The 16,680-nt window shown below is 42.9% G+C and overlaps 1 protein-coding gene across 2 annotated transcripts in view; it reads right to left on the bottom strand.

The window, feature by feature from the left end:
• Nucleotides 1-16,680, bottom strand: part of fhip1aa (FHF complex subunit HOOK interacting protein 1Aa) — a 30,975-nt gene that overhangs the window by 1,400 nt on the left and 12,895 nt on the right. For both annotated transcript variants that reach the window (XM_028566941.1, XM_028566935.1), the window contains exons 2-12: nucleotides 15,990-16,044; nucleotides 13,768-13,988; nucleotides 8,689-9,369; nucleotides 6,767-6,925; nucleotides 6,555-6,641; nucleotides 5,744-5,911; nucleotides 4,686-4,765; nucleotides 4,307-4,509; nucleotides 2,211-3,227; nucleotides 1,929-2,107; nucleotides 1,301-1,421 (exon numbers count right to left, since the gene is read on the bottom strand). In XM_028566941.1, the coding sequence (XP_028422742.1) occupies nucleotides 1,301-1,421; nucleotides 1,929-2,107; nucleotides 2,211-3,227; nucleotides 4,307-4,509; nucleotides 4,686-4,765; nucleotides 5,744-5,911; nucleotides 6,555-6,641; nucleotides 6,767-6,925; nucleotides 8,689-9,369; nucleotides 13,768-13,875 (2,803 nt within the window). In that variant the 5' untranslated portion in view covers nucleotides 13,876-13,988; nucleotides 15,990-16,044. The remainder of the gene's footprint in view (nucleotides 1-1,300; nucleotides 1,422-1,928; nucleotides 2,108-2,210; nucleotides 3,228-4,306; nucleotides 4,510-4,685; nucleotides 4,766-5,743; nucleotides 5,912-6,554; nucleotides 6,642-6,766; nucleotides 6,926-8,688; nucleotides 9,370-13,767; nucleotides 13,989-15,989; nucleotides 16,045-16,680) is intronic.

Here is a 16,680-nt window from a genome sequence, read left to right as displayed (position 1 = left end):
AGTGCAGGGTTTCAAGTTGCCACCAAAAAAAGCTCTCAAAATAAAAATAAAACAATGCAGTAACACTCAAGCCAATAACACTCATCCTGAGCCATCTGTCGTACTGAAAAATATATTATAAAAATTGATAGCTAGAGTCTATTATTGAGTGGATTATAAAAAAGGATTTGCCAATGCATGACAGCTTAAGGCTCTGACACACCAATCCGACGGCCCACCTTCATCGGACTGACTTGCCTCCCCGAGCTGGTCAAAAAAGTGCCTCGGAACACACCGAAGTGACGCTGACTTGAGCGTACGTTCTGCGCGTGCAGGTGGCGCTAGACTGTATTGTCGTGCCAAAAAAATGAAAACCGGCAGCTGATTGGACGAACACGTCACGTGGGTCTGGCTTCTCCGGAATTTCAAAGTCAGACTATTATGGTGTTTCTGAAAACATTTTAAGCGAGAAATAGGCCATGCAGTGGCTGAATCGGTCTTCATTTCAGATCGACAAAGGTCAGTTTAAAAGATTTGTCAGATTTTGAGAGACTCTAGTCACGCTCCTCCCACTCGTCATTTCCGGGTTAGCACTCCACCAATCAGATTGGTCATTGAGTCCGACAGCCCGCCTTCCGATTCAACATATCAAATCGGCCCAAATGAAGGCCGACGGCTCCTCCAACTGATGACGGCACAGAACACACGGAACAGACTCGAGTCACTGACCTCGCCAGACTGTCTGACGGCTGATAATCAGGTTGGTGTGTCAGCGCCTTTAAAGGAACAGTTTGACATTTTGGGAAATATGAAGCCACCGCCAGTAGCTGGTTAAATTAGCCTAGCTTAGCATAAAGACAGGAAACGGGGGGGAAAAGCTAGTCGACTCGGACCAAAAGGTAAAAAGAAAAGCTGCATACCATCACCTCTAAAGCTCACTAATGAACACATATCTTGTTGACCGTACAAAAAAAGAAAAGAAAAAAAAAAAATTCAGTGTCAAAATGACAGTTCTTTTTTTGTGCCATTGAATAAGCTTCATATTCACCGTACACACAAGAAAGGTATCAATCTTCTCATCTCACGCTCAGTAAGAATGCAAATAAGCCCATTTCCATAGCATATAAATGTCGAACTATTCTTTTAAATGTCAGCACGCGTGGAATAAAACCCACTTGAATTTGAAACTGAATAAGAATGTTTTGAATAATTCATTTTTCATGCATAACTCCTACAGTTATAGATCTATGCACAAATACACATTCCAACCATAGCTGGCATAGAAACAAAAATCATACTGTAGATGTGGGTGCATTGTCACCTGCTGCCACAAATGAAGTCTCCCTGGCCAGCAGCCAGTGTTGGGCGGCAGTGATCAGCTCTGGGAAGTCTTTTCTGGTGGCAGCCTGCTCTTCTATCTGGTTCTTCACGATGGCCAGTACCTGAAGGGAAACATGGAAAAGAAACCGAGGATTACCGTACATTCACATCTGCAGTATTTACTCAAATTAAGCTACATAGCCCGATTGCATTAATCAAGGATCCCTTCAGTTTTACATAAACACATGGAAAACAGTTTTTACTTTATCTTTCTCAGGAGCAACTACACACCTGTGCTCAAATAATTCATTGTATGAACTGCATCTTTCAACATCTTGCAGTGATGAAACAAAACCCAAAATGTTCTTCCTTTCATCGACTTGAGGATACAGAAGCCTCAGGAGACGGAAAGTAGATCCACACACACACACACACACACACACACACACACACACACACACACACACACACACACACACACACACACACACACACACACACACACACACACACACACACACACACACACACACACACACACACACACACACACACACACACACACACACACACACACACACACACACACACACAACACACACACACACACACACACACACACAAACAACCTGGTAAAGAGAGCGAACCGTCGGCTGAAAGACCAGGTTAGTGTTGAGGAGGAAGGAGCGCAGGAGAGGCTGTGGGTAGGCCGCCAACTGGGCCAGGATGCCCGTCAACAACAAGTTGACATGAAGCGAGTTAGACGGCATGTTCTCCAGACGAGACAACAGCACACTGACAAACGGGCCTGCGGGGAGACGAATCATAAACAATCTTTTAACTGTGCTGTCTGCATGCACGTTTTGGTAAATAGTGAGGCGGCTGTAGAGCAAAGATTACCCTTTACTTACCAGTAAAAGGTGCTGAATGGCCTCTACCTGCACTTCCACTGACAAACTTGGCCCCAAATGGGGATTGCAGTTTCTCTGGCTCTGGTGTCTCAGCAGAGAAGGAGGTAAAATCCATCTCATCCTCCTCATCATCCTCCTCCTCCTCCTCCTCCTCCTCCTCCTCCTCCGCAGGTGTGACAGGCGTCTTCAACTCTGCATTAGGTTTGACCTGTTTTTTACCTGCTTCAGTGTCCAAAGTACGAATGAGCTCCTCATACTGAGCCAAAAGGTCATCACCCGACTCAGCAGCTGTGGTGATTTGGAGATGGGAATTCAAATCTAAAATCTTTGTGTCCAAGCTGTCTTTATCAGCCATCGCAGAGGACGGGAGTGTTGGACTGAGTCCGTTCTGCACGGGAACTTCTGCGGAGCCCGGTCGGGTTTCTTCCGATTCAGACCCGTTGGATTTGAGCCTGCCGCGTTCCACGTCCCTGGTGTCTTTCTTGGCAACAAGATTGTACACCATGACGTCGTCTTGGAACTCATTTTCCTCAATATATGAACCTTTTACCAACATGATGGCTGTTTTCCTCATCTCTTGGATGTGCTTTGGGAGCTCGGCAGGAGGCTCCTGTGCAGATTTGCTCTCCACGGGAGCCTCGTCGGCCTGCACCGGGCACGCATCGTAGCTGTCGTCCCACTCCAGCTCCATCTGGCCGACGGAGGGCGGCTCTGTATTCGCCGGTGGGCAGGGTCGAGGGCGCGGCGCTAGTGGCTGTGGAAGTCTCTTGAAAGCCATCTGAGTAAGTCCACTTTTTAGCGCCGGCTCCTCGAGGACGCCGGGCTGGTATTTCTCAGGAGGGGGGTCCTCGCCGTCGTACCGGGCTGACCAAACCTGGCAGGCCCTTATGCAGCTGCTGATGCTCCGACGGGCATCGTAGAGGTAATGAAGATAACTGACATCCAGGTAGATTTCGGAGCCGATGGTGCAGGAGTTACCTGAGCCATCATCCTCTTCTAAGAAGCTCTCATTTTCCTCTGGGGGGGGGGGGGAAGAAGAGACAGATAGGAAATGTTGATGAAAGCTGTCGTGCAGTGCCTCAGAACAGCACTCACACAGAGCAGAAGTAATGAGTTTGTCATGTAGCTACAGGGGGTAAAGTGATGAAATCAGCAGGAAATCTCCCTATCTGATCAAATACTCATAATCATCCCATGTTCATGTCCCAGATAAATACAGATCAACACCTTGCTGTACTCAAAACCATGTTTGCACTGTCTGCACATATTTGGAAAATGCAATGTTAATAAATGATACTCTTTATTATCCCTTTTTTGGTTTTAGCACTCCGACTGCTGCAATGAATGCCTTTTAATTTCCCCTCCATTTGTTATGACTGCACACCACTATTGCTGAGGTTATAACATGCACTCACTCAAATGGGGTTATGAATAGGAAATTCTGCTGGATAAATTCTCCTTGAAGCTGATTTGAAAGCAGCAAAAAAAAAAAAAAAAAAAAAAAAAAAAAAAAAACATCCATAAAAGCTAATTATAAATTTAACTGAAAAGCAGTCATTAATTTTGGCTCATGCTATAGCACGTACAGTCCTTGAAAAATGAAAAGTATTCTATGGTCTCAAAGAGCTTTATTAAAACCTTCCGAGCTTTTCTCTCAGTCTCATGCACGAGGACACCTCAGAAGTGAGGATGCCTTCTGAAACTGGGCCTAAAAAGGGCATTTATCTAGCTCACTACGTCACCCTGCATCCCTATGCCTTTCAGCTTTGATAATAATTAGCTGTACTCTATATAGTCCATTTACTCCTTAAAGGATATTTCTAGTTTATTATGTTTTGGCCATCATTCTCATCCTTTTTACCTCCAAATATAAAGTGGATTAGATAATCTATCAAAACTGTTGGCTTGTTTACAACCTGTATGATCCTATGTTATGATCTTGTCTCTTCATTATAGCAATGTCTGCCTGTTCTCAGATCTGAGCAATGACTTTGGTTACAATGTTATCATAACCCATTAGAAATGATGTCCAAAAACAGCAAAAATATGATCCAAGCTGCAATGAACCAGACAGAATTTGGTCCTGTCCTACCTACCTGTGGTACTGGTGTTGTTGGGCGTCTCTGCGCCCTTGGAAAAGAGGATGGAGTCCAGCTGTCGGAGGGGCGGGGGGCTGTGATCAGGAGAGCAGCACGACGGTGTTAGCGCCAGGATCTTGGCTGTTGACACAGAGTAGCAGTCCCTCTCCCCCACAACACGCCTCTGACTCAACATCATGTGATTACAGGGGATCAGGTACCTGGGGAGGCAGATAGCAACGGATCCTATTAGGAAAACCAACGGGTGGTCGTAGGAGTGAGTATGGGGAGGGGGTCTGCATTGTGGGAGGTAAAAAGTAAAAGCTCATCATGCCTTAAACCAATTAGATGTGCCATGCTTTATAACTGGAGAATAGTCTGTGTGTGTGCCACTCACCTCAATATGAGCTGTAGCATCACATCTTCACAGTACAAGCCAATGAGAGTGCGGAAAAGTGCCAGTGACACAGTGCCCAACTAAAGAGTTGAATAGAAAAACACAATTAAAACACATTACAACAACTGAGGACTTTTATACTACTGCTGTAACATCGGTCAATTAGCCAAGAAACAGACATTAACTATCCTGACAATTTATTAATTTGGTCTTTTTTAAAGCAAAATTAACTGGTCCCAGCTTCTCAAATGTAAAATAAAAATTGCTGCATTTTTCTATATTATGTATTTGTAAAGTGAATATATTTGGGGTTTGGACTGTTGGACTGAGATGTCACCTCAGGCTCTGGGAAGTGGTGATGGACATTAGTTTTCACTAGACATTTTAAAGACTAAACAACTTAACTTCAAAAAATATGTGTAAAATAATAATAATAAATGAGTGTAAAATAAAAGCCAGGAGATTTTATCCTTAGTAAAAGTTACTTTTGCTTCAATTATCCTAAAAAAAAAAGGTTGAGGGTTGGAAGCTTTTTGTAAAAAAGAATTATATTCTGTGTAGGTTCAAAGAGCATGACTACATAAGAAGTGCCAATTTTCTAAGTTATTAAACATCAAAAGGTAAAAGCAAATAGCTGAAATGTGGAATATTTGCATTTGAGTCAATGTTTAGTTTGGCTCAAGGTGAAAAAGGTCTTGTTTCTTATTTGTCACTGAGTTGCAGGTGTGCCAGGTGAACAGGTGAACTCATCGAGCCATTTACCCAGTCAAACAGCAACGTAAAGAACACAGTACTTAGTCATCTCAGTGGTTTGAAAAAGATGTTCCAACACATAGGACTGTTTTAAAGTGCTCATATCAGTTGCTTTGACAACAGGGATATGTCGCTGCAACTGAGCATCACCATGGCAACAATCTGCCAGCTTTGGTGCTGACATTTAAAGTTTCACCAGGGGTCCAAAGTGCCTCTGGGGTAACTTTCAGGAGTTATTAAACATGAGTCATGCATGGGTGTGTTTAAGACACACTTGTTGGTAGTTTGCTTGGTTGGTCCTGTACCTGGAAAGGAGTGTTAATGCGGCTGACTAGAGTATCTAAAATGTGGACGCTGTCATGTCGGTGGAGGAGGATGAAGGAGAGGAAAGTCTGCAGCAGGGCCGGCTCAGACACAGTCCTCAGGAAGAGGTCAAGGTATGCTGTGGTGGTCATCACCTCTTCTAGGGTCAGCTTCACAGAGGAAGGAAGGAATCATTAGTCAGCAGTTAATTGGGTGTTTTTGTGTGAGCAACAAATAAAAACATGCCAGAGAACAATCTGTTGAAAATGTCTACAGTACAGAATATAGCAATACGTTATGAGGATATTAATGAGGATGTTATGCATACTACTTATTCTTCAGCTCTGCACAGAACTAACGGAACAATATTAGGCTTTATTGCCCTAGAGTTAGAGGGGAAGCACTCTCATATCTGTATGGTAAACAGAAGGCTATAGCCAGAAGCTAGTTAGCTTTGCACAAATACAAAACAAACAGGGAGAAACAGCTAGCCTGGCTTTGTGCAAAGAAAGAAACTGGCACCTCTGAAATATACACCAATATACACGTTATATTGATGCTCTAATGAACGCAACTAGGCCATTAGCATGTTTGTTTGACATGGCTGGAATGATTTGGTGAAATTATTTATGTGTCATCCAGACACACATTGTATGTTGAAGTGCTTCGCATGATTTTCCCCACCTTCTGTAATTTACTAAAACACCATCCAATAGGTTTAGTTACTTAGGAGCATGACTTTGTACTTCCAATTTAAACGTCCAAATGAGGCATTACATGGAGGTGAAGAGTAGTAGGAAGAAGAGTACCGACCTTGTTTAGAGCTGGTGCTAGGACAGGCACGAGGAATCCGTTGTAGATGTAGCTAACTAGCTGGTCTCTGATATCAGGGTGGGCCACCTGGGAACAGGCACAGGTTAGTCAAGACTGTAGTCAAGCAGAAGGTTGCAACCATTTAGCACGTGTGTGAATTCATTTCATGTGGCACAGCCTTGTGTGCGTGCAGCCTCGTCACACGTTTTCACCTGAATGACAGCGTTACAGAACTCGAGTGAGTTGAGGAACTGGACGAGGGACGGCATCTGGAGCCAGTCCTCTTTGTGCAGGCAGTGCCAGTCCTCGTTGGGAACCTCCAGCTTGGTGGGCAGCGATGAGTACAGGCCGCTCAGCCCTGTGGCCAGAACCTGAGGGGACATAGAGTGAGAGATGTCAACATTGAATAAGACCTCACAGTATTCTAGTTTTTGGATTATTACTGACTATTGGTTCATTTAACCGCAGGCCAAAGTTTTCACTCATCCTGTAAAATGTGTTAACATCTCCCAAATAGATTGGCGCAAAATGTTGTACACACTCATGGTTCCCACATAATTTATTCTAATGACTTTTGTGAGCCTCTGACTTTTCCTCTAGTGCCACCGGTTTTGAGAGAAATACCTTGAAAACTATAAGATGGACTGCCATGGAATAACAATAGGAATCCCCACAGGATTACGTCGGTGATGAATTTTCTTTTAGCATCATCGCCACGTCATCAAAATCAAAAGTTCCTGCTAAACTAATTGCATTCGCTCAACTGTACTTTGTGTTTAGTGCTAATTAGCTAATTTTAGCATGCTAACACACTAACCTAACATGGTGAACATAGTAAACATTACAACTGCCATTGTGAGCATGTTAGCCTACTGACATTAGCATTTAGCTCAAAGCACAGCAGAGCTGCTAGCAAGCATGGCTTAGTTTTGTTAACATTTTCCAGTTTATAAATGTACCAGTAACTACAGAGCTTTTGTCTATACAGGAAGATGGATGTTAAGAGTTTGTCAAGCAGTTAAGTTTGTTTTTAGAGTGCTTAAGAAGAAAAATGTTTTACCTGTACTGTAGGAAATCAATCACCTAGCTGCTAGACACCTGGGTCCTGCTCACCCAGCATATACAGTCTAATGAAAAATAATCTCACATATTGATTACAGAGAGAATATTACGGGCTTCATTAAACATTAATGAGGCAGTGTATGACATAAATGATATATCTTCGGCTGTCAGTTTTACTTTCAGCTTGACACAACAAATTATAATAACCTTTTTTTTTTTTGCTCACTACCATGCAGAAATACTTTTGTAAATCATTCATTTGTTTCCATTTTGATAATGTAATGCAGATGTAAGCACAGCACTGCAGCAGCAGACATGTCATCCTGTCCGTTCCTCCTCCTCGGACATTAAGACAGCGTAGATACATTTGGATTTATACCTCCTACAGGTCGGCTCTATAAATATTTGAATAGCAAAGAGTTATTGCCTATAACTTTCCTGGAATAGCATGATATGGTAATTAGGTTACTAATTAATGCATTAATGTCAGCAGGCTTTCCACATAACACACGGACAGTAATATGATTTTTGTCACAGTCTAATTTAACTGTGAGATGAGTGCATAATTAGTGTTGCATTGATGTACAGTATACGTCCTCTATAGGATTATCCGTGTAGCCTGCCAGTGGAACCAATTAAATTCAGACTCCAGTTGTTAACTGGCATCGCATCAAAAGCTATTTCTCATTGCGATGTCTGCAGCTGTGGTTCAATGGCATTATTTACATGGGATTATCTTGCAACCATGCCATGATCTTATGAATGCCTGACATTAATAACATTCAATGAGACGGTTTAACCTTGCTTCAGGTGACTTTATGAATTCATCTGCATATTTTTTGCCTGATTATGATGCCCGGGGTCACTGAAAAGTCTTGGATTTTAGAGTGGCTGTCAGATAATAAGAGTGAACAATTCCTCATACAGAAAAGTTGTGGTAGTTAGGAAGTTAAAAAAAAAAAAAAAAAACTGAGGGACTGAGTCTGGGAAGATTCACAGATACTAAAAACCACCAAGTGATTGAGAGAAAGAGAAAAAGAGAAGGAAAGGTAATTCGTCACTTGGGACTGACCGGACAGAAGTAGGTATTCTCTGCGATGTGTTTGGCCACTCGCTTGTTCTCAGCGGACAACGACATAATGAGCAGCAGTGCATCTCTGGCTTGCTGTCCCACTGTGCCCTCCCTGTGAATGAAGGGGATGAGCAGGGAGAAGATGAGGAAGTTGGTGGCTCCCTGATCCTCGCTGGTGTGGAAAAACAGCTCTAGAATTGAAGGGTCCTTTGCCAGAACGCAGCACAGCTGGTTGAGCAGCAGCACCAGCTCACCTTCGACCTGTGGCGCCACGGTGCCCGAGCAGGACGACAGCAGCATCATGAGCGGCCGCAGGATGGGCTTGTGATGCAGCAGGGGCTGGTGCGCCTGGCCCACCAGCATCTCGTACATCTTTAGCTGCTCCAGCTTCATGTCGTCCGTGAACTCCCTGCGGAGGCTCCACACAAAGAGGCGCTCCATTACGTTCTCCATCACTACAAACTCCAGGATAGGGCCCATGGCGCCGGCCTGACCGCTCTCCTCCTCTATCAGCAGGAACAGCATGTGCTCCACATAGTTCTGCACCGCGCTCGCCTCGTCTCCGGGGATGGGGCCGAAACGAGGGCCGCCGCTAGAGCCAGCGCTGAGGTTGATCATACTCAGGGATGCCAGCGTGGAACTGTTGCGCAGGGGGTCATGCTTTTCTAGGATCTTCACCACCTACAATAGGAGGCAAGTGGAATATTACTTACTAAATACATTAAAACCATATATCATTTGATTTTAATGCAAGAACAGCTTTGCAGCAAACTTAATTCAAATAAAAAAAAAAAAAAAAAAGCGATAAAGCCAAAGCTTGTAGAAAGCTTAAAAAAGAAAGCGTTACGAGATAAGGACGTTTATGGTGGAAGGTTTTAAATAAAAGGGCAGAATATTTGTACCAATCACCTAATAAAGCCTTTTTCACTTTTATACAGCAAAGTATAAAAGGCTTTTCATTCTACGGATACACCTTCCCCCAGATTTAACAAATTGTTCCCATCTCTAATCAATAAATTCAGTCAACGATGATGACGCTGTTGGGAATGACATATTTACCAGGTGTATACATGGGTAAATACATTTTGTTGTGGTGGTCGACTCTTGAGTTGGACACGTGCTAGAAGACTCTAGACGCTAGACACTTAAACACATTAGACAAGTCTTTTTTACAGTCTACATGACTGCATATGAACACACCAAATGATCAGCCTGCACTTTAAACTGCATTTCCTTTTGAAAAGAAGAAATAACAAAAACAGAATTAGGTTTAGTAGGGGACGCATCTTCATTAGTGGGCCATCCAAATGAATTCTGTACATGAGAAACACTGCTACACACCGTTCACTGATGGCCACCACAAAGTGGAGATTGACAGAAACTAACAAAATACAAGGAAGAAGCAAATGGATAGCTGGGATTTAAAAAGTGCAAAAAGCACAGAATCAGTTTCCATTTATGTTGACTACAAGGATCTTAAGCATTACCACTCACATAATGTATATGTGCTATAATGTGGACACTTGACCTATGGTACAAGCCAGTGTTTCCTTCAATAGCAGTTTTTATCTTATTTGTATAGATGGCGCTTGTACACCATGTTAGATTAAAAGGGATACGTTGCAGGTAAAATCATTTCCTTCTTCCGGATAGGTTCATTATCAACAATAATGGGGTGTAAACAGAGCAGCAGCACAGTACAAATAAACTAGGTAGGACAGAATGAACCAGCCCTTTGTGTATCCAGTCCCTCCCTTGTGTGTCGGCTGCGTAGAAACCAGAGTACCAATAATGGAGCCAGTGTCCCCAGCCTGCCACTGCTGCCATGACAATAACTGGCTGAGCACAAGAGAGCTGGGCATGGCTGATGGAAACCAGAGAACAGAGTTTGTAATCCCTGTCTGAGCCCGATGGGGCCTTGCCCAGTGGCCTCAGGGATCAGTTCAGGCTCTCCGGCCATTACTGTAGTGACAGGAAGGGGGCAGGTTTGAGAACCAGGGCTTTTACTTACTGGACAAATGGAGGAGTCAGATTAATACAACATTTTTGGTTGGTTTGGGTCAGAATAAAATTTCTGGTTCAGGTATCAGACCTTCAAAATAAAACTTTTAAAAAGTGTTTGATTGAACAATTTGTTTCATATTTAATCATCACAGATCACAACTCGTGAGTGGGGATGAAATGAAAGGCACCATTTGCCCCCTCCTCATTACCACCAGTGTGGTGCCCTTGAGCAAGGCCCTTACTGCTCCAGTGGAGCTTCTCAGACTGGTACTGGAGAGTTTTAAGGTGTGTGTAAGTCTGTGAAACTCTTGAGTATGAGCAGTGCTCTCAGTGAAACTTTTTAAAATAAAAAAAGGTTTAAAAAAAAAAACAAATTGTTCAGATTCAATCTTTAAAGTACACTGATATATAAAACATTTAAAAACTAAAAAACACGAAGCGTACCTTTCTACTTTTACATATAACAATGCCAAATTTGCTGATGAAGGTGACTTTTCTTTAAGCTGCTGGAGCTTTAACATTAGTCACTTCATACAGTAGAGGCCTAGATGAGTCTTTCTTATGAATTATTAATACAAGATGACATATGCGGTGTCACATTCAGCCAATGCTCTATATTGCCTGAAGTGTCATTAACATTCCAATAAGAATCCCAAATGGATTGATGGGATTAAACCATTAAATACATTTTAAAAAATGACACTTAAGATCTGTGCTTTTATTTCAGTTGACAGATGCCCAGAATGTAACCGGCAGAGAGCAAATTCACCGGATGGCAGCAGGGACAAAGTTAATTTAACTGAAACTGTGAAGTCTAAAGATTTGGTGATGAACACTGCACACATCACTAAACAGAGACACATTCATAAAAGTGACAGATTTATTAGGAGTCATGTGGCATTAACCATGAATGGAATGAGTCAGAAACTCTGGAGTATGGGCAGTTTGCTCCTTGTCATTATAGCTCTTCACTGTCTATAGTTAAACATTGTTGGCAGCCACAGCAACAGACTGATCACTTTGCATGTTACAACAAACACAATGAGCTCTGTGAGGCCTGGAGAGCGGCAGATAAGACAAAGCCAATGAACATTAACCTAATCTTCCAATAAGACAGGCAGAGCTTCTTAAGAGGGACAAGGCCAACATTACTTACAAGATGTTACTTGGATTTCAAAGTTTTCCGAACTGAAACCAAAGGTCAAGAGCACTCTTATCGGGCTACAGATTAGTTTAGCATGGAAATAAGACTCTGCAGGAGTGAAACTGTGCTGCCAGTTTGCCTAAAGCAAAACAAGCTTTAATCTGGGACAGGGCGTTGTCATTTTTTTCTGTTCACAGTCAGATTGGGACTAAAGAAAGGAGTATATGAATCTGTGAAGAAGAAAAAAAAATTACAAACCCCAGACATGAATTTAAGCATGAGTCAAAAACAAACTACAATGGTGAGCCTACCATCACGTTCAGTGCCAAGTCTGTCACTGATCTGGACTGTTCTGTTCTGTCAAGCCTGATAAAGCTGGTGACCTACTGTAACAGGTGTGTATTCAAAACAATAAGCTCATTTACAAGAGTACTTCCACATGAATCTGAACTCACCAACTACAGTAACCGATACATTAAACATAATGCATGTCACTGGAGTAAGACATCTATTCCGCTGACACTCTGTTTGAAATGTATGTTGTAAATGTATGTATTGTGTCCGATACAGTAGTTTTCCCCTATAAAAAGGGGTGTCACCATTCTCCAAATCCACGATTCAATAGGACTTTTAATTCTAAGGTTTCGATTCAATTCAATTTTCAAATTAAACATATTCTTGTCAGAATTGATGGCAATGCCATAATAAGAGCCACTACATGGCAGAAGGGTACTTTACAACAACAGTTTGAGTTTCTCAAAATTAACAAAGTGCAATTTAATGCACCATTAGTTTAATGAGATGCACATGAACGCACCACAAAGTCCCATTGCAGCCCACACACTTTACCTTCACGGTTTGTTTACATAACTCATGGGAAAGGCAAAATGTTGCCACACCGGTGACTTCAGGGAAGAAGGAGGATTTTCCAGTTCTTATCTCCAACCGGCAGTGACCATAGTGTCTGGAAAAGAGCAGCTACAGTCTACTGGTAAGCTAACGTTACCCTGTGTCTTTAGCTGCATGCCACCAGCCAGTAAGCTACGCTAGGTCTGTTGTTTTTCTCTTCAGACGTGCGCAAGTAGGCGGGGGTGGTGAGAGAAAACAATACTGGGGCAATCACCGATCCTGCTTTTTGATGGTTGCAATTTCAATCGATTTCAAAATCGAAATCGTGACACCCCCCATCAATTACTGTGTTTAAACTTCTTAAAAAAAAAAAAAACCTTACTGTACACTCTCCTACTTCAATGAAAAGTTAATTCTCAGTGTCCGTGTACTGGAGGTTTCAAGTTTCTACATCACACTTTTGGGAGTTGTGATATTACAAAATAATGCTCGTATGTGCACGTGTTAAACTTTCCTCCTTCAGCTGATGAATGTGAAAACAGCCTTCTGGTGTACAAACTCTGCACACATTCTACTTCTACTTCACTGACATTAGAAACTGACTGCAGTGCTGTGCCAGCAACACTCAACTGCAGTGCAAGTATGGCCAGTGGAATATTGGCAGTGGGAAGCCGACTGTCTATGACTTTTGGCTCTTTGCAGCAGCATGTGTTCCTGTTCACCCCTGTGGGTCCTGGCAGCCTGCGAAACCTACTCCTCCCACTCTGAGATGAACAAGTTATACAGAATGACACTGGCCAGATACTGAGGGGTTAGACAAGTGTGTTGGTAGCTAAGTGTCAGCTGCTTTAATGTCTGCATTAGGGGTTGTCGGTGAGGGGTCTGATTCCCTACATTAAGCTATATTCCAAAATGTTTTATTACATTTGTAACCAGATCAGCTTGTAGGGATTAGTTGTGTTATTTGGTCAGAAGTTGTGTGGTTTAATGCAGATGTGTATGAGAGTGGTAGTGACCTTCTCATCTAACTCCGGTAATGTCCTTTAAAGGTGCGGGACTCTTGATTTAGTGCTGGCGTTTACCTGAGCCCAGTGGTTCTTGAACACAATCATGCAGGTCTCTGGATCCACCCCTTTCAAGACCAGAGACTGCCCATCTTGGTTTCCATTGGCAACCATGGAGGCTATCATGGTGACCGGATCATACGTGGGTTAAACCATGTCATAGGCAGGAGAAGGAGGACATTCCTGACTGCTTACTGGGTGCAACCATAATGGCAGAATGAAGTGTAATCACAGAGGACCTGAGGATGCAGAAAAAAACAACAAAAAACACAAGCAGACATCATTATACACGGAAACACAAAAAGTTGCTTCATAAAATAGCAGCACAGATGCACTGATTGGACTGCATTTCTCTCCCTCTGCATGGCTAGACAGCAGCGATGACAGGCATGCAGGAAAGAGAACAGTAACAGGCAAAGTCAGATAAGAGACACATCTTGCTCAGCTTTGGCTCAGAGAGTTGCCTGCCGCACTCTGGACTTTAGACAGAGCTGTCAAATTGCTTTTGGACTACCTCAGATGCCCAAAATGGTTTGCTGCAGGCCCCCTGACATCACTCTCATTACAGAAAGATTTTTTGACATCAGAAGACGAACAGACAACTGGGTGTGAACAACTCTGGGTAAATGTGGGGAGTTAGGGGGAAAAGGAACCATATTTAAGCAAGTGAGGTCTGCATTGCTCACATTGCTTGTTGTATGTATAAATATATATATATTTTATTTTAGTTGAAAATAGCCTGAGGGCAGCTTTGCAGATCAGTTCTAACACTCACATTGGCACCGTGGAACTTTGGAAGATGCCCACATTTTCCCCCAGAAAGGAACTTTGTCGTTTCCTTTGTAGAAGACACTGCTGGAAAGATTGATTCTACTAAACAACACAGACGTTTTCTTTGACAACGCTGGGGACAGAACGAGGTTCAAACAGGATAATGTGAGAGAAAAAAAACCCATCAAGGTTATATTCAGTTCTCTGCTTTGCTGTATAATTGTTTAAATGCACACGGCCGCACTTCAAAAGGAGGGATGTTAGGATGTGCCTTATCTGCCCGTGTTTCCTCTGCTTGCAGACCGCGGAGGTTTGCGACGACTATCATTAGAATTTGAAATGATGTCACATGTATATGAAAATCACAATCATTTTCAAGGGATCTTACACGTAATCTCTGCAACAAGATGAAGAGTCTACAGCCATGCCAACAGCTCTGTGAGGCTGTACTTTAGCACAGTGGTGTTTCGCGCTAATGTCAGCATGCTAACATGCTCACAATGACACTGTTAACATCCTGATGTTTAGCAGTTATAATGTTTACCCTGTTCACCTGCTTACGTTAGCATATTCTTAGCATGCTAACAGTTTCTAATTAGCACAAAACACAAAGTACAGCTGAGGCTGATGGGGATGTTTTACAGATAGATGCATTACAGATCTAGATGAACAGATTCGGACAAATTCAATTTTGATTTCTGGGGTCACAAGAGGGAAAGTCAGGGGATCAACAAAATAAGTAGGCTTTATCTCAAGGGGACCGTGAATGTCTGTACAACATTTTGGGCCGATCCACTGAGTAGATGTTGAGATGTAGATATTTCCCTGACATTAAAATTGTTATCTGCTGGTGGTGGTAGTAGAGGAAAAGTCTGGGGGTCACCAAAGTCAGTAGGCTTAGTCCTTATGATACTACGAATGGCCTTACAAAATTTCATCTAAATCCATCCAATAGATTTTTCATTCTGGACCAAAATGCTAGACCAACCAACTGACCAACGTCCCTGGAGTCATGCCGCTAGCGTGGCTAAAGAGCACATGACATGGTTTAAGTCTGTCGGTCTCGGAGCATGCACGCAACGACAGGACAAAGTTAAACACTCACACAGCACAATACAGGATCATATGGCCTATATCTCCACTGGAGATCAACTGTAAAACACACAGCAGCTGCATGCCACAACACCAAATTAGAGCCTATAGCTCCTGCCCTTAAATATGCCTCTCAACCAATCACAGCTCACCCCCTTCTTTTGAATCCACTTTGCCCCAGTACAACAGAAACATCTCCACCAAGCACCAATGTTAGGCATAACAAGGCACACACTTTCAAACTTTCACCATCTGCTTTCAGTTAGAGGAGAGCTGCCGGCTGGTTGGATTCTTGAGAAGGAATGTAAAAGCAGCATGGCGTGTGTGTGTGTGTGTGTCAGACTGTGTGTGCGTGGGTTGTGTGTGTGGTTTCTTACCTTTGCCGAAACATTTTCACCAGGGACGGGTCACTAAGCAGATGTCATTCTTGTCCTGTTGTCACACAAAAAAAAAAAGATATGTCAAAGGGAGGAGCAGGAAGTGAGTGTCCGTGTGAGAGGCCAGGCATGGTGGGGAAGTGACTGGACATGAGTAAGCTTCTCCGAACGCCACTTGGACGGAGATGGAGAGGGAGGGAGGAGGTTACAGGGAGGGAGGGAGGGGAGAGGAGAGGAGAGAGGGAGGGAGTGAAAAAGGAAAAACATGGTGAGAGTAAGTCTACAGAAAAAGGAGGAGGTACAAGAAAAATGACACCAACAGTGTTCACATGCATTAAAAAGTACAGAATAAACCAACCGTGTGTCGGCACATAACATTTCTGTAGGAATGTAACATCATCACATCCTCATGATCCCTTCATTATTGGAGAATAAAACTATTGTCCCTTCCAATTAGCATTGTGATGTAATTGGCATCCTTCTCTACTGCGAGAGGCCCGTTCCCCACCCACAATACAACTGCCCTCTCCAGCATTTACACAGAGTCATCGTGGGAATCATGTCATATGATGCAGCAGCCTCAAAACCTTTTTTTTTTTTTTTTTTTAGATCATGGGTTTCTTGGAAAACATGTAATCTTTCATAAAAGCTTGATGTCATATATACAGAGAGTGAGACAGATGGAGATGGG

The sequence above is a fragment of the Perca flavescens genome, chromosome 2 (genome assembly GCF_004354835.1).
Source record: "Perca flavescens isolate YP-PL-M2 chromosome 2, PFLA_1.0, whole genome shotgun sequence".
In the NCBI taxonomy this organism is placed as follows: Eukaryota; Metazoa; Chordata; class Actinopteri; order Perciformes; family Percidae; genus Perca; species Perca flavescens.
Note: the sequence above shows the minus strand (reverse complement) of the source record. Positions and strands in the feature narration are given on the sequence as shown.